The 22,540-nt window shown below is 29.9% G+C and overlaps 2 protein-coding genes across 2 annotated transcripts in view; both read left to right on the top strand.

Annotated features, from left to right (window-relative positions):
- LOC117178501 (venom serine protease 34-like) overlaps nucleotides 1-5,734 on the top strand; it is a 9,061-nt gene extending 3,327 nt beyond the window's left edge. Inside the window, exons 2-6 of the mRNA XM_033369927.1 lie at nucleotides 961-1,159; nucleotides 4,246-4,449; nucleotides 4,933-5,084; nucleotides 5,177-5,333; nucleotides 5,574-5,734. Coding sequence (XP_033225818.1) covers nucleotides 961-1,159; nucleotides 4,246-4,449; nucleotides 4,933-5,084; nucleotides 5,177-5,333; nucleotides 5,574-5,599 — 738 coding nt within the window. The 3' untranslated portion in view covers nucleotides 5,600-5,734. The remainder of the gene's footprint in view (nucleotides 1-960; nucleotides 1,160-4,245; nucleotides 4,450-4,932; nucleotides 5,085-5,176; nucleotides 5,334-5,573) is intronic.
- A 7,709-nt stretch (nucleotides 5,735-13,443) lies between these two features.
- The window catches only part of LOC117178500 (venom serine protease 34-like), a 10,143-nt gene continuing 1,046 nt past the window's right edge, over nucleotides 13,444-22,540 (top strand). Inside the window, exons 1-4 of the mRNA XM_033369926.1 lie at nucleotides 13,444-13,551; nucleotides 17,351-17,470; nucleotides 21,983-22,007; nucleotides 22,085-22,186. Coding sequence (XP_033225817.1) covers nucleotides 13,444-13,551; nucleotides 17,351-17,470; nucleotides 21,983-22,007; nucleotides 22,085-22,186 — 355 coding nt within the window. The remainder of the gene's footprint in view (nucleotides 13,552-17,350; nucleotides 17,471-21,982; nucleotides 22,008-22,084; nucleotides 22,187-22,540) is intronic.

The following is a 22,540-nucleotide window of genomic DNA, read 5'->3' as shown; positions in this document are numbered from 1 at the left end:
ATTGGCATTGAGTCAGGCGGCCCTCACTGTTTACGTTTCTGTCCCCCCGAATTCAGTCCGAGGCTATTTGAAGGCAACTCCCGACACTTGACTAAAAGCGAGAATTTGGTTTAATTCATTTTAAAGAGCGCTTTTCTTCAATTTTAAATGCTATTCAAATATTGTTTCAGTGAACAATATTCCATTTTTGGAGCATTAAGTTAAACCATTCCATTTGTATTGATTCTTACTTAAAATTACTCCCAATGATATAATTTTGAACATTTACAAATTTAATGATTCATTTTTTAATTTAGAGCATTTGGCTCACAATTAACATATTTTTTTGGTTACGGATTCAGCAATTGTATTGAAAATTTATCTTTTTCGATGAATTCAACAGTTGTTGATTTAAAATTAAAATAGTTTTTAGTTTTATTATCAACTATTATATTTCTTGCCGAGAAATCATCACTTTAGTTGAACATGTGAATATTCTTCTTGGTTAAACATTCATCTTTTTGGTTGGAGATTCAACTGCATTGTTAAAGATTCTTTTTTTTTGTTGCTTGAAGATTCATAATTCTCGTTTTAAATTCCTCTTTTTTGGTAGGCAATTAATCTTGTTGGTGGAAAAATTATGTATTTAGATGAAAATTTATATTTTTGATTTGAAACATTAAACTTCTTTTTAGAAAATTTATCTATTTAAAAGAATTTGTATTTAATCTTATTTTGGTGGGAAATACAAATAGTTGAAAACTAATTTTTTGTTTAAAAATTTAACTATTCTTAAATTTAGCCTTAAAAACAAATAAACCTAAAAAAAATAAAGACCATTCAAAATTTGTATTTTTGTTCCAAGAATACCCCCCCCCCCCCTAAAATACACAAAGCACACGTGCGTGTAGCGCGTGATTGATTATGCTAGTTTTATAAAATATATAAACTCAAAATAAAAAATTTATTTTTATTTTTCAGACAAGAATAGTAGGTGGCGAAAATACTGGAGTAAACGAATTTCCTATGATGGCAGGACTCGTGGATGCAATTCTAGTACGAGTTTTCTGTGGTGCTGTAATAATATCCAACAGATACGTTTTGTCGGCGGCACATTGTGTGGCGAATAAACAAGCACAGGAATTAGGTGTTCTTATTGGAGATCACGATGTCTCAGCTGGTATGTATTTTTATTGCAGCCTATTAAGTTCGCCAAATCTCCCCCTCCCACCCCCTGATTCCCCTTTCCAATCTCCTTTAAGGCCATGTGACGAGAGGATCACGTGATCAAACCTGGTCTTCGATTTTTCTTTCCCAACTTACGTCTGAACGAAATGAGGTATCGCTCTGAAAGTTTGGGAAATGAAAGAGGAGGTAATAAAGTCCATGTTTCTGCTTTGTTCCGGTAGAGATTTTGAGAAAAAATTTTTGCTGAAAAAAATAACAGTGGAAGTTTTCTTTCCCAACTTACGTCCACACGGAATGAGATATCGTGTTAAAAATTTGGCACGATAAATAGAAGGCATGCAAGAATTTGTCTCTGGTCCTAAATAATTAGAATAGTGAAGAAAGTTTTTTTTAAATTTCTATTTTGAAGAAATACCGACCGTGCTGTCGACAAACCCTGCAAGCAATTTGCAATGTTTTCAATGGGTTAGTTATGAGGTTTATATTTATCAAAGTGGGACATAACAACAAAATCGATCACGAACATTATGCACTAATAATGCAAAAACTAATGCTTGCACTTGAAATGCAAAAAAACATATTTGGTCTGACATACGTATCAGTCTGGTATCAGCTTCTAGGGTCTGTGGGTAAAACAGATTGCATGATTACCGTCAGAGAAAGTTAAAAGTCAAACTTCTGCTGTAAAACCTAAATGTGTTCGTCGATAATCATTATTTGCATAAATAAACTTTTTTCTTCCTCCAACTCTTCGCAAGGCCATAAACGATCCTTTAATATTTATTAACATTTCCCGAAAAAAATTTCCATGTTATTTAAACTTTTATTTTTTAATATGGGTGAAAAAATATTGATCTCAGGGCTGACTTGATGAGCTGTTATACTCATCACATGGCCTTAAACCCTTATAATAATACGAAAATAATATAAAAATAAATAATAAAAAATGACAGCGTTTGTAATAAAAAAGATAAAAATTAAATTAGATGAAATTTATACCTGAGTAATTAAATTTTTTTTTTTAGTTTTGAGTAGTGACAATTTTAGAGTTCTAAATTCTCATGCTTAATTCTAAATTGTTAATGTTTCTCCTTCGTAACTTTTAATTTCGGAATTAAAATTAAAATGGTTGAATTTTAAAAAGTATTATTTTATATTATAAATGTTTTATTTCAAAACGATTTAAATTTATTTAACATAGTTTCAATTTTAACGGTTTAAGTATACGATGGTGTTCATATTCCCTTCTTGATTTGAAACAATGAAAATGACGATGAATTTATCTTTTGATCTGGAAAAAAAACTTTCTTGTAAATTTCAATGATAAATAAAAATGTTGTATATATTATCAATATAACATTTTAAAATATCAGGAGATTTGACTCTGAGATGTTCAATTTAATTTGGAAAATTTAAGTGTGAAACATGAATCTCTTCGAATTGAAAATGATTTTAATTCAAAATTTCTGAATGTTACATTAGTCAATTTTGAACCCTTTTAATCAGAAATAAGATTATTTCAATTCCTTTAGTAATAAATAATCTAATTTTCAAAGTTCGAATAGAAAATTATTCTATTTGCAATGTTTTGCAATTGTTCTATTTCCGAAATTATATTCTGAAATCATTTATTTTTAGATTCATCTATTTACAATCAAATTTTTCCATTTAATACGCTTTCAATTATAAATGATACAATTTTAACTCATTTTTGTATATAATTATACAATTTGCAAAATTTTAGTATAAACATTTTCAATATTAAGAGCTTTTGACCAAAAATGTTGCATTTAGAAAAAGACACTTTCAATAAAACATTTTAAATTCTTAACGCATTTATTTAGAAATTATGCAAGTTTGATTCCTTTTTATTCAATTGGAACTGTTGTCCGTTTTATTGATAATAATTATTATAATTATTAGTTTCATTTAAAATATTTAAAAAACCGAATATTAAAAATTTCTGTTTAATAATGGCGTGCTTGCTTTTACTACTAGTCCATATAGTAATTTAATAATAATTTCATATAAAGATGGTTAATTAATTCATTCTAAAACAACATGCCACAGTCATAAAAACACAAATTTTCTGCAAAACTGTTGAATCCTCTAACAAAATATTATTTTTTCAACCAGTTATTTTTTTAATAAAAAAAGGTTAAATATTTGAAAAAGAAGATTTTTCTACAAAACAATTAGATTGTTTATTGTGAAAATATTAATTGAAGAAAGTTAATTTTTAACAAAATAGTTGAATTTTCAACCAAATACATGAATTCTTTAACAAGAAGATTAATTTTTTACTAAAAAAGACGAATTTTCAACTAAAATTTAAATTTGCAACGCAAAATTTCGGAGTAGATATCTCAATCAGAAGAACTTTTAATTTTAAATAAAGAATTAGTTGAATTCATAAAAAGAAACTAATTTTTAACAATATAGTTGAAGTTTGGTAATTTCGGAAATCTTTTGAAACATTTAAAAAATTATCTTTGCTAAAGAAACGTGGAAAAAAAATGATTAAAAATATTTTTTTATTCTCTTGAAACCTATTAAAGTTCTTGAAAATTCTAAGTATTTCTCAGACTGAAATAATATTATTTTTTTTAAATCAAATTTTTTTAAATATCTTACTTGAATTAAGTGTTAACAAAATTTCTAAATTGCCCCGGGAATTGTGGGAAAAATGTTATTATTTAAAAACTTTCGAAATCGTTCAAAAGCTTAATAAATTTTATTTCATAATCTACATCTTGTTTAAAATTGGTCGATAACGGTAATCTTCTGGCACTAGCACCGAAATTTTGTTTATGGTTACCTATACATTTTGTTAACTAATAAATTCGACGTTTTCCTCGATAATTTAATTTTCCTCATCCTTTTGAATGTGTGAAAGAGTGGAAAAAAATTATAAATAGTCGGGTAGAAAACTGTGAGAACAGAATTATTTTCTCAAATTAAAAAATAAGTTGCATTTAATTTTCCTCTTTTATCGTTACTGTTTACGTTTTAGAAATACTTAGAACTGAATATGATTTGATTAAAATTATCTTTAACTATTTTTTTTTTCAATTTCAGGTATTGACGCTAATGCAACTCTTTTGCGAGTAGCGGGTTTTGTTGTACATCCTTCATATGTGATTAATAAACGAAATAGCAATTTTGATATTGCTGTTATAGCCGTTGTTGGTTCTATTAAATTCACCAATGAAATTGGTCCAGCCTGCCTTCCATTCCATCACAATCGTGACAGTTTTAGTGGAGCTGTTGTCGAAATTCTGGGTAAATTTGCGTATAAAATATATATTTTTTAACAAATAAATATAACTTTATAGTCAAATTTATTTACCGACAATGCACAATATGTTTGATTTTCAATTAGTAAATTTTAACTAATTTGTCTCTCTGAGAATGAACCAGTGAAATGTAACTGATTTTTAGTGAAATCTCACTGCTTGAAACAGCCAGAAGGTTAAATACATCATGTGGCGTTTTTGTTAAATTCAGTAACGCTGTTTGATTTGAGTTACTTACTACTTCATTCAGTAAATATAAGGAAATCACTGATTCGCCAGTCATAATTCAAAATACTGATGCGACCAGTGATAGTCACTGGTTCGCCAAGGGTAAATAAAAATACTGATGCAACCAGTACAATTTACACTGGTTCAGTTTAAGATAATAGATTCAGAAAGTAATTTCGTAAAAAGTTTAGCTCAATAGCGTAAATCAGCAAATAATAGATTACATTTTTTTCAAATGTAGGTTGGGGAACGACTGAATTTGCTGGCCCAACGTCAAATATTTTGCAAAAAGCAAAAGTGAGTGTTATTAATCTTTCAAAATGTTTGAATACTTTCCCAAATTTAGTGGACAGTCAAATGTGCACACTTGGACAAGGAACAGACGCTTGTCAGGTACAAAGTTGCTATTTTCTTAGAATTCTTTATATTATTGATTTCTTTATGAAATTGAACATTTTTTTGTATCCACAAAATATTTTGTTTAGTTTGACAGTGGTGGCCCAGTTCTATGGGAAAATCCAACATCAGGAAGACTCGTAAGCGTTGGAATTATTAGTTATGGTATCGCCTGTGGAACCAAAAATCCCTCAGTAAATACACGAGTTGGTGCTTTTGTAGATTGGATTCTATCGGTTACGCCAGGTGATAAAAAATTATTTTAAAAAACACATTTAAAAATATGAAAACAATTCTAAAAAAATCTGATTAACATGGCTCGAATTATAATAAATGTGTATGAAACAACATAAAATTTGTTTCACTCCATATACAATTTAAATTCTTCGTATAGCTATAATTTTTTATTTATAATTTATTATAATAAAATTGAAACATAATCTTATGATATAAATAATTCTAATAGCACTTTTATTTATATTGCAGATGCCAATTACTGTATGGGTGAATGAATTTCCATGAAAGCAGCTTCGAGTACTAAATTGTGAAAATGAAATCAGTTCGTTTTCATCTTTTTAGCTCAAGGATAAATATTATAAAAATGCAGTCCTACTCATAGAGAAGTTAGTTATATAGAATTGTTTGAATTGTTGTCATCATTAATAAAAAATGTTACTTTGATTGAATATTGCTTCTTATTACTGCTGTAAATTTTCATAAGACAGGGGCATTTAACCCAAAAAGTTCAATTTTTAATAAAAAGATGAATTCTTAACGAGAAATGTAATCGTTGATATTTAAACCAAAAAGGGAAATACAAATTAAACAAAAAAGTAACATTTTGTCCAAAGAGTTCAATTTTAAACAAAATAATAATTTTTTCTAACAAAATAGTTTAATTTTTCACTAAATGATCAAATTTTGCAATACACAACGATGCTTTTCCAACGAATCGGTTAAATTTCCATATAAAAAGATTAAAATTCCACGAAAAACAGTTAAATTTCCAGCAAATAATTGAATTTTCGAACCAAAAAGAAGAAATTCTAGAAGACAGTTTAATGTTGAACACCAATTATTGAATAAAAAAAAGTTGGTTTTGAACCAAGAAAGATGACTTTTCTACCATAAAAGATGAATTTACAGCTATAGAGTTGAATTTTGCGACCAAAAGAAAATTAACTAAACCACATAGTTGAATTTTAAAACTGCAAAAATGAATTTCCAAGCAACATTTTCAACGAAAAAAGAAGCAGTTACATTTTCAGATTAGGAAACTTAATTGAAAAAAAAGTTTCGACCAGTTTATTTCATTGAAAAAGGACGAATTTTTAATAAAATAGTTTAATCCTCAACCAAATAGATAAATTATAAAAAAAAAACTTTTCTACACAAAAAGACGAATTTCCAATAAAACAGTTTAGTCTTCAAGCTCAAAAGTCAAATATTTCAGAAAGCAGTTGACTTTCAAACCTCAAAAGATATTTTTTGAACTAAGTAGTTAATTTTTCAACTAGAAAAAGACAAGTTTTTAACCAAAAAGGAAATCGTTAAATTTTCAGTTTACGATATTATTGTTAAACAAGAGTATAACGAATTTTCCAGTCAGCCGAATTGAACGAAAAAGATAAATTTTTAACAAAATAGTTGAATAGTCCACTAAAAAAATCATTGTTTATTAAATAAGATCTATTTTTGACAATGTAGCAGTTTTTAACAAAGTGGTTTACCTTGCGCCGAAGAAAGGTAAAAGTAGCAATAACTGTTCAATCTTAAATTAAATGTAGGAAATCAAGTTTTCCGTTTTAAAATCTTTTACATGTAGAAAGATATCTTTAGTTTCTAATATGAGAAAAAATAAACGTGACTTTTTTATAATTATAAATGAATTTTTAATGAAAATCTATGCAAAATCGGCCTGTCCCACCTTCTCATTTTTGAGGTCCCATTTACTGGCCATAACTTTTGAAGTTGGATGCAAATAATTTAAATTAAAAAAATTTTTTTTTTAAATTAAAGTGAGAAGAAAGTAAACAAAAGACATTTCAAAAGTTATTTCTGTAAGGATATTTAATGAAGAGAAGCTCAATAGATTCAAAAATTAAAATAAAAAACTGTACGTTATTTGATGAATTATTTATTTTCTTTGGTGACAGTCAAAGTTTACAAAAACTTCACTCAAATCATAAAATCAAAATACTTATAATCCTTAATTAATATTTTCTTGCTTTATTTAATTCGTATTTGCTCTCCATCAATCTCTTGATCTCTTTGTTGGGTTTCATCTTCTCTACAAGTGAAGGCTTTAGGCTTCCTTTTTTACCTGTTCTTTTTTCTTGAGCTTTTCTCTGTTTTCGATTTCATTTTGCTTTTGTAATTTCCCTTTTTTGAAATTTTAAGTGATGCTATTGCCATTCTTCAAACGTCAACACAATAGAGACATGATTAGCTGCCTTCTTTGTCATCTTTTTACATTCTCATCAGAGAAGGGATTAGATTTGTGTAAAATTTGCCCCCCCCCCCACCCTAGTTTTTGTCAAATGTCCACTTTTGAGACCCCCCTGAATCCGAAAATCAGGATTCTACTAATGTGTCTGTCTGTCCGTATGTCTGTCTGCATGTATGTATGTATGTCTGCCTGTCTGTATGTATGTCTGTATGTATGTCTGACTGTGAACACGATAACTTTTGAAAAAATTAATCTATCAGATTGCCCTTTGGTGCACTCGTTCAGTATCCTAAACTAAAGGTCAGTTTCGTTAGCCAGACATTTTGGATAAAAATTCAAAAAGTGGGCACAGTTTGAATATTTTTGAGACCTTTTTTTCAAAATTAAAAAATTCTCAGTATGGTTATTTATAGTATTTAAAAAGTCCAACAATTTATCCTAAAGACTTTTTTCAAAAAATCAAAAATGTACAGTGTTATAGCATTTATAAAATTCCAAAAAATCCCGCGTGGAAAAATTTCGTGGCAGTCTTATGTAGAGAGATCGGCTGGCTAGACCGAATCTAGACCGTCTACTTAAGACGGTCTGACAGGGTGCTGGCCTTGGCCCTCTTAGACGGACCCGATTGCAAAAATTTTAAAGATTCATCGAAGCGGTCTGGCTGGACCCCTCTCTGACGATCTCGGTTAAAAACAGGAAGTGCTATCGTGACAGTGTATGGTGTAATCCTCAGCAGACAGAAATGATTGGAAAAACCTAAAAGAATATTAAAGTTTGCAGGAAAGTTTTGTGTTGAAGTCATATTGACACATGTCTAGGTTTGTATACACACTGTTTTTTTGATAATTGTTGAGCAATATAATATCCACTTATATGAGATAAGATTAATTGATTCTTTTTCAAATTGCAACCTAACCTACAAAAGACCAGAGAGGAAGATTTTATATATGTCTTTACATCGTACTGAATCTATTTCTAGCCACATTTTTAATAAAAACGAAGATGGACAATAATGATTTGAGAAAAATGTTATGTTATGTTGTGTTAATTGTCGCCTATCCCTCTGCGTCCGTAGGATGGCCATACTTATGACCAATGTCGCGAATTGTCTGCTATTTTGTTATCAACACAGCAGTCAAAATATCCTGCTTTGAAATCACCCAACACAATAAGGAAAGAATTCATGTAATAGTATTTAAAACTTGATAAAAAAATCGATATCGATCAATGATTTTGTAGGTTATGTTAATTGTCGTGTATCACTCGGCGTCCGTAGGACGGCCGTACTTAGGGCTAATATCGTGAATTGTCTGCTATTTTGTGATCATTATTATATAATAGTTGAACTTAAAGTAAACTAAATTTATTTTCAACAAAAAAACGAATAAATGATAAATCTTGATCTGAAATATTTCAATTTAATCCTTGCTTGCCACGCATCTATAGAATAACATACTTGCCACACCGGAATAAGTTTTTACCTCAGTGACGAAAACTGTCATAAAAAATAAACTACTGAATATTTTAACTTGAAATTTTTTTTAGAGCATATTGAAATTCTGATTTAAAAGGTAGTTTACTATCTGTGAAGTTCTGATATTTTTTTCCCTCCTCTTTCTGTACGGTCCAATCTAGACCATCGCGTGGTAAAAGCGTTAAGTCAAAAAAAGAAAAATGTTGCTTTTTGAATGCCCTACGAGATTATCATAACAACTTTTTGAATTTTTGTTAAAAAATCAAAAGTTCAAATTTTGACACCATATAAAATAATGAAAATTCCAAAAATTACATTTTTCGGCCAAACTGTGCAAAATACGGTAAAAGATAGATGCACAAAAATTGTACATTTGAAAAAGATCTGCAAATTTGTTATTAACCACTTTCTGAGAGAATGCTTAGTTTTGACTTTAATCATGAAAAACGTCATTAACAGTGAAAAAAATGTCCCCGCTGCGTGGGCACTTTCTCACCACAACTTTTGTCTTTTAATTTCTTTTTCATCGCATGTGTGGTGTTTCAAAAAATTTAACTTTTCATGTTTTTGATGCCATTTTTTTATGATTCAAATTAAAAACAGAACTATCAAAAAATTATACGTCACAAATAAATCATTTTTACATTATCATCAGAGAAGGTATTAGATTTGTATAAAATTTGACCGCCTAGTTTATGTCAAAAGGTCCACGTCGTGAGTCCTCCTGAATCCGAAAAACAGGTTTTTATGAATGTGTCTATCAGTATGTATATTTGCCAGTCGTTATGTCTGTCTTTATGTCTGTCTGTGAGCACGATAACTTTTGGAAAAAATTAATCTATTAGATTGGCTTTTGGTACACTCTTTTAGTGTCCTGAGCTAAGTGCCAAGTTCGTTAGTCAGACATTTTGGATAAAAATACTAAAAGTGAGCCCATATTGAAAATTTTTGAGTACACATTTTTTCATGATTCAAAAATTCTGTGTACAGTTGGTCATAGTACTTGAGAAGAAAAATGTTACTTTTCGATAGCCCTACAAGATTACCGAAGGTAGAGCAAAAAATTTTTATAAATGGTTTTTTTCACATTCTCATCAGAGAAGGTATTAGATATGTGTAAAATTTAACAACTCGCCCCTCCCTCCCAGTTTTGTTCAAATGTCCACGTATTGAGACCCACTAAATACGAAAAATACGCTTTTACTGATATGTCTGTATGTATGTCTGCCTGTCTGTCTGTCTGTGAACACGATAAATTTGAAAAAAATAATCTATTAGATTTTCCTTTGGTGCACTCGTTTAGTGTCCTAAACATGTTGGATGAAAATTCAAAAAGTGGGCACATTTTGAATATTTTTGAGACCACTTTTATCAAAATTCAAAATTCTCTGTACGGTTATTCATAGTATTAAAAAAACTGAACAATTTATCTCAATAAGGCATGATACGAAAAAAAGTCTGGAAAAGAAAAACGTTGCTTTTTGAAAGTCCTACAAGATTATGATAACAACTTTTTCAATTTGGTCAAAAAGTTGAAAATTCAAAATTTGATCGTGCACAAAATTTTTTAAACCATATGTTTTCAAGATGTAAAAATTCTATGCACGGTTGTTCATAGTATCTCAAAACTTAAACAATTTATATTTTTGACTTTTTTTTTATAAAAAGAAAATTATCAGAGTTAGAGTATTTTCAAAATCCAAAGAAAACAAACTAAAATGAAAATTTTAAGCCAAAAAACGCATGATATGAAAAAAGTCAAGAAAAGAAAAACTTTGCTTTTTGAAAGCCCTACAGGATTATGATAACAACTTTTTTAATTTGGTCGAGAAGTTGAACACTCCAAATTTGATCGTACCAAAAATAATGAAATATCCAAAAATTCCATTTTTTGGCCAAACTATGCAAGATACGAAAAAAATGAAAAATCTCAAATTGCGAGCTCTAGAAATAACTACAAATTAAGAATGAAGCACTTTTCGATATAAGCTACGAGAAAAAATGAATATTATTATTATTATCAATATTAAATTTGTTTGAAAAAAACGACACAAGGTATGAACTTAAAATACCAGACAAAAGTCGTTCGCCTAAAAAGATCCCTGGCAGAGTTACATAAAAAATGTACAATAATTGATATAAAAGTGTTGTGTATAATGTAGAAAAGTTGACAGGTTGAACAAAATCGAGTGCGAAGCACGAGATTCGTAATGAGAATATGTTCGTTAAAGCCAAAAGAGAGTTCAAAATCACAAAATTACAGTTATCGATCCGTTCACCTTTGATTTTAAAAGGTCTGTGTCCGAATGCGGAAAAAATGCAAAGACTAAGCGCGGAGTGCGATTGACCTCAGTCGCGTGCCGTAGGTGCACTCAAACTCTCGAGCTAAGCTTTTTTAACAAAAGAGAATTCACAATCACAAAATTACAGTGGTGAATATTTTGAGTCTTAGTTTTAAAATGATTGCGCAAGAATGTGCGAAAATATCAAGACCGAGCGCGTAGCGCGAGGTAAATACATAATCGAACGCGAAGCGCCAGATAAATATAAAATCGAGCGCCTCAGGCGCGCTCAAACTTGCGACCGTGTAGAAAATTCATCTTTTTGGCAGAAAAATTCAACAATTATTTTAATTCTATGAAATCGTATAACATTTATTTAAAATATATGATAGTTAAACAATTTTTAGCTGAAATTATTTTTTGTAATGAAACAGAAGATTTAAGAACTAGGAATCAAAATTAAGTTTTTAAAAATTTAAAAATGTTTTAAGTCACTTCACATTTTAAATCTATTAAAAAAAATTTAGAATTCAAAAGCTAAACATTTTTAATTTTTAATCTAATCTCATAAAATGGGTTTATGCTCATTTAAAGATTACAAACAAATTATTGATTAAAGACTAAAATATATTTTATTCGGAAATTTGAAGAATGTATCATAACAAAGGAACACAAAAAAATAGTTTTCAGGGTCTGGAGGTCAGGCCAAGTTCACTATATATTTTTTGGGTCGCTGATTCCGAGCCCAATGTCCAAAATACCCCAGAATGTTCGGGCTTGAATATAACCTTCAAAATACCTTGTAATATATAAGCTATTTAACGTTCCAACGTTTTGACTTTGGCATTTGCTCTACCTGATGTACAAAGCGAGGGGGTTCCAGGATCACATTTTGTACGTCATATAGTCCTCACAAGGGCTTTTGGCAACAAATTTAAATTTGTGGAATGCTTACCAAGAATAAATATAAATGATTAGATAAATGAATTCTATATATGGTCTGACGTCCGGACTCAAAAAAAATTTTATGAGGTTTTTTGGGAACCCTGATGTACTGGCGGTTTTTGGACCTCGGATTCAGATTGAGCGTCCCAAAAACATATAGTAAACATGGTTTGACCGCCAGGCACGGAAAATATTTTGTGCATGTATGTGTGGCTGTGTATTTCTAAATAACGCGTTAAAAATGAAACGATTCAAAATTGAAACCTTAGCAATTCAATCATTTTTTTAAACTATCAATTTAAAGGTACTTGTTATGTTTAACTTATTTTTATGATAAACCAATTATAAGGTTATATAATTGAACAATTTTCCATTTTGAACCGTGACATTCATTAATCTTTGAAAAATTTGTTTAATTAATTAAAATGTTAAAAGGCCAGAGTTTGAATCTGAAATTATTCAATTTTAACGTCTTGAAATTATCCTATTTTCAACATTTTAATCAAAAATCATTCAATTTCGAGATTCTTGAGGTAGAAAAAATTGTCCTGATTTGAACGTTTTGAATTAGAAAATATATTTATATACGATTATATGTTTTGAGAGTTTCTGATTAAAAACCTCTTAATTTAGAACACTTTCAATTTTAAAATTAACAGACGCTTATATTTAGCAATTATGCAAGTTCAATTATTAATTATAAATTATTGATATATTATAAATTATTGATTCAAACATTTTTTCAAATGAATAAATTTCTTTTTTAATAATGGATACTCGAATTGTTTATATTTTTAGTGTTAAGAAATAATAATCCAGATACATGAACGGACGATTTGTGTGCATGCATTTACTGCTAGTATTTTAAAACTTTAAATTAATTAATTAATTTAAACGTTTTCTTGAAATAAAAATAAAATTGATTGATCTGAAATCGATATCATTAAAGGATAAAAACTCTTTAAATAAATATATAAATAAATAAGTAAACTTAAATGAATAAGCTTTAGAAAGTATACAAAAAGTTTATTTAAAAAAATTGTATAGATCAGTATACACTCTAATAAAGTTAATATTCATATTTTTCTTTTTTTACAAAGTAACAATTGCCAATTTGACCAAATTCTTGTATACTTAGGCGCAAGACAAGTTCCATTACGATTATGTGGAAATGGTACATTTAGTAGAGATTCGGAGGGTTCGGAAATGGCAATTTACTTCCAGTCTACCCAGAACACACGCGGAGGAAGATTGGCTTGTTATGTTCAAGCCATTAAATCCGCTGAAACTTGTAGATGTGGGTGGAAAAAACTGGTATGTAGAAACAAAAAAACCAATTTAATAATAATAATAATGAAAAAAATAAATTAGGATTACATTAGTCAAAGTAGGCGGCTTGCGCCTAAGAAAGGGGTTTGTAGTCTATTAAGGCGTGCATTAAGTCGTTCAAACACCCCTTTTACATAATTTTTGTCTTTTACTTCCCCTACATCCATCTTCTTCCCCTCCCCTATTACCTTTTTCTTACAATCCCTCCCCATACTTCCACGGGAAATATCCCGTGAAGTAATTCAATTTGTAATAAGTTCGATCTTAACCTTTTTGAATTTTAAGTTGAACTGTTACCTTTTTGGCAATTAAATAATTTAAATTACAATTCGTAATTGTAAAATATTTAACTTGAAAAATGGTTAGTTTCATATCTTATTTTCATACGTACATTTTCAATTTAAAGAATATAAAAATGCAGTTTTTAAGTCATAAGCAGTCAAATATTTTAAGTGTTTGAAGATTAAATTTGTAGATGAAAAAGTTTTAATTTCCTCAATTTTTAATATAAATAATATAATGATTTTTAAAAAGGAACTGTATTTCAGGTATTAAGAAGGCTGCGTCGAGTCGTCTCGAATTTCGGGATAAATAGCATTTATTCATCTTGGGCTAGTCTTCCCGAAATTCGGGACGACTAGCCTATTTTTACCATTTGGCTAGTCGTCTCCAAAATGATGCAATTTATGAAATTTATCCTTTTAACTAAACAAAAGTTATCAAAAGCGTTAGTCATCCCGAAATTCGCGACAACTAGCCTATTTTCACCATTTGGCCGATCGTTCTAAAAAAACGCTAATACTGCAATTATGGTTTATGAAATGAAGTGATATTCCGTCCACGAGCCTCGGACTATTTTTCAGCCTTATTATCTTTAAAAATTTATTTTTATATAATAGAAAACACTAATTCCTGTTAATCAATTTATACAGTAACTATCTTGGATAAATCTTCGTCCTTGTCACCACCTGTCACTTCATTTTTAGTTTATATTTGTATCAGCTGTTCTACCTCTAGCAACACCAAGATAACTAGGTTATCTTCAGCGGAATCTATTAAGAACAGGCTTACCACCAACATATTTCAAATTTTATTATTTAAGTTTCGAAATATACAGACATATCATTGATATTTTATTTTATAAACTAACATTGTTAATGCCATTATAATTATTAAAAAAAAATGGTTACATAATAACTTTTTTTATTATTGTTGGAATTTAGGACCACACAAACGTTTCTTAGTGCTTCATATTTAGATTCTTAAATTTTGCTTTGAATTTTTTCTGTGACCAGTCACAGAGGTGCCTTCTAGCACACGACCAGGTGCTGTAAAAGAGGTAAGAACGTGACTTGATATATTTTTGTAACTAGTCACAGGTGTGTCTCTCCCCACGGAACAGGGGTGCCTTCTCGCCCTCACGAGGCGTTGGAAAAGGGACAGGGGTGTGATCTTGAATTATTTCTGTGACGAGTCACCAAAATGCATTCCCTCCCTCCACGAGACGCTGAAAAAGGGGTAGGGATGTGATTTTACATTATTTCTGTAGCCAGTCGCAAGGGTGCCTGCCCGCCCCCATAATGCGTTGGAAAAGGGGTAGGGTGTGACCTTGAATTATTTCTGTGATCAGTCACAGGGGTACCTTAACGCCCCCACGAGGCATTGAAAAGAAGCAAGTGTGTGATCTTATATTATGTCTGTGACCAGTTACAGGGCAGCCTTCCCGCCCCCACGAGGCATTGAAAAAGGGACAGGGGCGTGATCTTACATTATTTCTGTAACCAGTTACCAAAATGCCTTCCCTCCCCCACGAGACACTGAAAAAGTGGCAGGGATGTGATTTTACATTATCTCTGTGACCAGTCACAGGGGGACTTTGCCGCCCCTCGTGGGGCGTTGGAAAAGGGGTAGGAGATGTGAACATGAATTACTTCTATGATTAGACACAAGGCAGCTTTTCCCATTATGAGATAATGGAAAGGTTTATGGGTGTGACTTAAATTATTTCTAGTAGCAAGTCCAATTTAAAGAAATTCTAAACTTTTTACCAAGATATTCCTTATTTTCACAACAACAACAAATGCTTTTTATGGAAAAATGATCATTACATAAACAGAGTATTTTTTTAAGGGCCTTTCACTTTCACGTGAAGACTTTTGGTAAATTGGTATTAATAACTGAAATAAATAGATAAAAATATATCATTTTCATAGTTTTATCAAGCTTCAAATGATAAAAGTAAGATCCAATCCAAGCACACAGAACTCGTAGGGAAGTTTTGAACGAACTTAAGACTACGGTGACATAGAGCAAATATATAAATTGATTTAGATGAGTTAAAACTTAAAGGGCTACACTTTATAAAACATAACCTAACTTTTAGTTTTATTTGATTCTGAAATTTTTTCTAGGGACAACTATTAGTTTAAATAATCTTTGGCCAACTCAAAAGGAGTAAAATTAAAAAACTACATAATTATCGGAACGACTAGCCAAATGGTGAAAATAGGCTAGTCATCCCGAATTTCGGGAAGCCTGGCCAAATGGTGAGAATAGGCTAGTCATCCCTAATTTCGGGACGACGAGACACTTGGTATTAAGAAATAAACAATAATTAATTTTAAAGAGCGCTTCTATTTAATTTTAAATCTCATTCAAATATTGTTTTATTCAAAAATATTCCTTTTTAGAGAACTCAATTCGAAATTTTTTATAAAAAATCTATTTACATAGAATATTTAGCAATTTTTTAATTATCCTTAAAAATGATGAAATACGAAGCAATTTTAAATAAAAACCCTTGAATCGTTAAGATTTAGGAGTGCTCAACTTAATGCTTAAACGTTACATCTTTATTTTTTCCAATAAATTTTAAAAAATTCATAATAGAAAATCTTAAGTTTTCATGTATAAATAACAATTAAACCATTAATACTTTGAAAAAAAATTTAAAAAATAAAAATTTAACATCTAATTAAAAATGTGTTCATTTTAGAAAAATGCAAAACGTTGCATTTTTATTAATTCTTGCTTAACATTGCTCCAAATGATGAAATTTGAAACATTTACTAATTCATTCTTTAATTTAGAGCATTTGGTTCACAATTAACATGTTTGTTGGTTGCGGATTCATCTATTTTGTTGACAATTCGTCTTTTTGGATGAACTCAGCAGTTTTCGATTTGATTTTAAAATCTTTTTATATTTCTTATGTTTTGGTTGATGATTAAACTGCTTTGTTAAAAAGAATTTTGTTATTGTTGAGGATACATAATGTTTTATATTCCTTTTTTTTGTTGAAAATTAATTTTCTTGTTGGAAAATTCATAAATTTGGAAAAAATTATATTTTTGGTTTGAAAAATTCAAGTTCTTTTTAGGAAATTCATATATTTAAAGAAAATATTTTATCTTTTTTTGACTGCAAATGCAATTGGTTGAAAACTAATATGTTTGTATTGAGGATTCAACGATTATGTTAGAAAAGTATCTTTTTGGATATTTCTAACGGTTTTAGTTTTAAAATGAAAATATTTTTTATTTAAAACATTAAATATTACATGTTTCGTTGAGAATTCATATTTCGGTTTTGTAAATTAATATATTTCTATGAAAATTAACACAGATGAACCAAAAAAGTAAAGAGCTATTCGAAATTTGTATTTTGTATCACGAGTAATTTTCCCCCTAAAATCCACAAAACACACGTGCGTGTAGCGCCTGATTGATTATGCTAGTCTTATCAAATATATAAATTCAAAATCAAAAATTTATTTTATTTTTAGACAATAATAGTAGGTGGCGAAAAAACTGGAGTTAACGAATTCCCTATGATGGCAGGACTCGTGGATGCAATTATAGTACAAGTTTTCTGTGGTACTGTAATAATATCCAACATATACACAGTAATACAAGAATCTGAATTTCAGTAAAAAAAGGCGGTAGACTTTCAGATGTAACCAAAAGGATCATTCGCCAGTTGAAAGTTAACTGGCGATTATAACATGACTTTAAGTAACGCGCTTGGTTGAAAGTCAACTGCTTTATCTACGTAAAATGTACTTTATAGGTTAATTTAAGACAGAAAAATTATTGACTTTCCGTCAACGCGTGCGTGTGAAATTAAATTTATAGGTAAATTTAAGTCAGCTAACTGTTGAAATTCATAAGATTTATGCGCTATAGTTCGGTTTTAGGAATATCAAAATATTATAAAATTAAAAATTGAATGATTTCAGAAAACAAATATTTTTGTTAAAAGTGAGTATTGAATAAATTATTCATCTGAGGAATTTTATCCCTTATATCATCTGCACATGTTTATACATTACATACACAAAACAAGGCACTTATATCCATTTCAAGCTACCAGGTACAGAACGTAAATCTTCCATCCTTTTTATATATCAAAATAGGAAACGTTGACGACATGACTACCATGAGCTCAGTGTTGATCGATACTATTCAGCGCTATCGACGCCATATTGGCTACTCTCAGCTGCTCTCTTGGTGCCTCTTCGAAAATCGCCAAAATCCGTCGAAGTGTTTGCGCATCGCCGCATCGCATTTCGCGCACGCCTTTCTGCCAGCACGAATTGAATTTCAGAGCGCGCGAATGAAAATCATCCTAAACTCAACATACCTGTCAGTTAATTATCATATTACTCATATATCAGATAGGAGACACTGAACTTAAGTTCCATTTCTGGTTGAAATTAAGTGACTTACTTAATTTAATGCAAAAATGAAATTCATCTACATTTAAAATTCATCATATTGTATTACTGTGTACGTTTTGTTAGCTGCACATTGTGTGGCAAAGAAATAAGTACCTCAGTCGCATTTCCACTCTCCTTTAACCCTCACGTCGTCACGAGTCATGCCTTGTCTTGTCTCGAGTCTCGCCTCGCTACGCCATGCCTAATCTCATATTGTGAAAAAGTACCTACGTAATCCTAATTTTAATAATTTCGTAATTCATCAATTTCAAGGATAAAAGATAAAAATTAAATTATGTTAAATAAATACGTCAGTAATTAAAGAATTTATTTAATTTTGCGTAATTACAATTTTTTAGTTCTGAATTCTCATGATGAATGCTAAATCTTTAATTTTCCTCTTTCATAAGTGTTAATACTGGAATTAAAATTGGAATTGTTAAATTAAAAAAAAATATTAAATATTGGAATTTTTAAAAATTTGAATTTATTTAAAACAATGTCAATATGAGAGGTTTAAGTATAAGACAGTGTAATGTCATTGTATATTTCTTACACTTGTGCATAGATTTTTTTAAACTAAAAGTCAGATAATCGTCAGAAATAATTTGGTGATAGTGACTTCTTTTTTGGTAAAGCTCCTTCAGATTTAACGAATACATTGTCATCACGTATCTCGTGCTTCGCACTCGAATTTGTATTTCAATTTGTATATCATTTTCATAAATTTATATTATTACAATTCATAACATGTAACTGAATTCGCTTATTTCCAATATTATGTTTACGATTTAAACGTAGCACATTCGGTCTAAACATTAACCTTACCTATTTTAACTTCTAAATTAAATCCCTACCTCAGACTTTTTTGGTTCAAAATAACGTACAGCCCACAAATATTGAAGGACTTGAACAAAAAAATGTGAAGAAAGCTAGTAAGATGTCTAAGAGAGTTGTCCAACCTGATTTTTGAATTAGGTTTTCAACTTTTTTATAAATAAACAAATATAACGAAAAAATGGCCATTTTATCTATTTGACGTTCACTGTGCTCGTCAATTACAGGAAAAATTTTGAAATCACCTAAGTTCCTTAACCTAATATTAACTAAAGATGTCCCAATATTATATATTAAACAGCATCATTTTTTATAAACAAACTATTTGTTGTAAAAATGTTTTCTATGATTTTCCCTAATCATACGTTTTTTCTAGTTATATTTCAAGAAATTTAAATGGAAATTATATGATATTAAAAAAAATGTCTCTTAAGATTATATTTCTTAATATTATAAACAAATTTAATGAACAAATGCAGTATTCAGGCATTTTTCGATAGAAAAATTCATTTTTTTCTATGTACATTTTTTAAAAATTCGGAACTTTATATTTGTAGCAAAATTCATCATTTGTTTATTAATCTTATGATATTTTAAACAAATTTTTATTAAACAAATGCATTATTCGGTCATTTGTCCTATACCAAACAGTTAAATCGTTTGATGTAAGAATATTAATTTTTGAAAATCTGCTCGCTGCGCGGGCACATTCCCATCGCGATCAGCGCGCGCAGCTCCCTTGGCTCGCAAGATTGAACGCGCCTACTCTCTAAATATGTATCAGTGAAAAAATAACTGATTGAAATAGTAGTTAGACATTTCACTGATTCATTGGTGATTTCGAACTTATTCACTAATCAGTTTAGTAACACCAGAGTAAATCATGTGAAGCATAACCTCTAAATTTTCAAGTTAACCGTTGTTGTTTCTCTTTTACTTGAGTAGCAAGAAAAATTCCGTAATAAAATTATTTTTTTAATTTTCGGTCTATAAGTCTGCTAAATTAACTGCGGGATAATTGTACTCCAACTCGTATAGGAAGTACTTACTTAACGGGTTTTATGGTTTTATGGGTTTTAAGTTTTTACGACACTGTAAAAAAAGGTTGTGGAATTTTAGTACGCTCAACGTATGTAAAAAGTGGACTCACGCGCAGCGGCGTGAAATTAGTATAGAAATGTCTAAAATTGCACAAAAGTGTAAAATTGTCAACTGAACTGAAATTTAATATGTGACGTTAAATAAAACAACTGAAAGTGAAGAATTTCTCCAAAATATCATCCTAGCCTCAAATACTTAAATCATTAAGATCATATTAGGAATATATTTATAATTACGCCAGCTTATATGGCATGAAATTTATAATTTAAAATCAGTCACTCGCATTTATGCTTTCGCCGAAACTGAGCTATAAAGTTTTCAAACTAAAATGTACGTTCGCTCATAATACGCGAACAAACGAGCGAAAAAAAACTCTATCATGAAAATTACACAAATGTGGAATATTATACGGACGAATCTAAAATCACTATAAAGTGGAGAAATTTTCGTTAGAAAATAGAAATTTATGCGCAGTCGGTAATTGAGGATTAGTGAAATTTCACTGATTCAAATTTAGAGAGTAGGGCGCGCGACTGTTGGTTCTCGCGATTCGCACTCGATTATGTATTTACCTCGCGCTCCTCGCTTGGTCATTATATTTTTCGCACTTTCTTGCGCAAAACTTTTATAATTAGGACTGAAAACATCCACCACTGTAATTTTGTGATTGTAAATTCTCTTTCGTTAAAAGGCTTAGCTCGAAAGTTTGACAGACATTTTAAAATCAAAGGTGAACGGACCGACAACTGTAATTTTGTGATTTTGAACTCTCTTTTGTTAAAGCTCTTTTGCTTTCAACGAACACATTCTCATAACGTATTTCGTGCTTCGTACTCGATTTTGCCCCAAATTTTAACTTTGCTATATTATGCTACACAGTTTTATATCAAATATAATACATTTTTTATCTAAATGCCTGGGAATTTTTAAATCTTGAAAAAGCAGAATCCACTCGGATCAATTTCTCGTAAGTTATCTTCCCTACAGAATATAGACTGGGACTACAGACATACAGACACCTCCGTAAAAATCGTTTTTTTTCTGACTCAAAACGTGGAGATTCGATAAAAACCGGTAAAGTGAAATTTCACATAAAACTAATACCTTCTCATTAGGATAAAAACACAAAAAAAATTACAACAAAATAGTTAAATTTTCAACCAACCACATGAAATTTTTACCAAGAGGAATAATTTTTTAATAAAAAGGGTGAATTTTCAACTAAAATGTTGAATTCGTAACGCAAAATTTATTAGTAAATATTTCAATCAAAAGAACCGGCAATTTTAAATAAAAAACCAGCGGAATTAATTAAAAGAAACTAATTTTTAACAATATGGTTAAATCATCAATCCAAAAACATCTCAAATATATTTGAAAAATAAACGTTGGAAAAAAATGATTGAACGCATTTTTTTATTCTCTTGACGCCATTCAAAGTTTTTGAAAATTCCAAGTATTTCTTAGATTAAAATAATATTACTTGTTTTTTAAATTAGTTTAAATATTTTATTTCAATTATTTACAATAATAATTCTAAATTTTCCTTGGAATCTTAGAAAAAAATTTCATTATTTTAAAACATTCGAAATCTTTCGAAATCCTTCAAAAGCTTTAAAATTCTATTTTAGAATCTACATCTTTTTTAACATTTGAGGTAGGGGAGAAGAATAAGTGCGAGATTTTCGATAATTTTTTTCCACCTATTTTTTTTTAACAGGATAAGATTAACATTTTCTTTAATTTTTTTTTCAATTTCAGGTATTGATTCGAATGCAATTCTTTTGCAAGTCGCGGGTTATGTTATACATCCTTCATATGTAATTAATGAACGAAACAGCAAATTTGATATTGTTGTTATAGCCATGGTTGGTTTCATTAAATTCACTAATGAAATTGGTCCAGCCTGCCTTCCATTCCATCACAATCGTGACAGTTTTAGTGGAGCTGTTGTAGAAATTCCGGGTGAATTTGCATATAAAGGGGGAGGGTCGGTAAGGCCGGTTTTTTGCCTAATTTATTTTTGGACCAAAAAATCTGAAAAAATCATGGTAGTATCTTATAAGTATCCAGACTCGATTGCACGCTAAACGGACTACCCTCCACCCCCAGCCACCCCCACCCCCTACAAATATAGGAAACACCACTACCCACCAACTGTATTTTCGTGAGATTTGACACTCTTAAACATGTATTCTGAGGTTAGCTCGGGTTTACTGTGGTTTTCGGGGTCGCCGAATACAAATCTGGCGTCCTTTGATTTTTATCGCGTCAGGTTCAAGGTCATTGGAAGGTCAAATCGAGAGAAAACGGTAAAAA

This window comes from Belonocnema kinseyi, chromosome 8 (genome assembly GCF_010883055.1).
Source record: "Belonocnema kinseyi isolate 2016_QV_RU_SX_M_011 chromosome 8, B_treatae_v1, whole genome shotgun sequence".
Taxonomy (NCBI): Eukaryota; Metazoa; Arthropoda; class Insecta; order Hymenoptera; family Cynipidae; genus Belonocnema; species Belonocnema kinseyi.
Note: the sequence above shows the minus strand (reverse complement) of the source record. Positions and strands in the feature narration are given on the sequence as shown.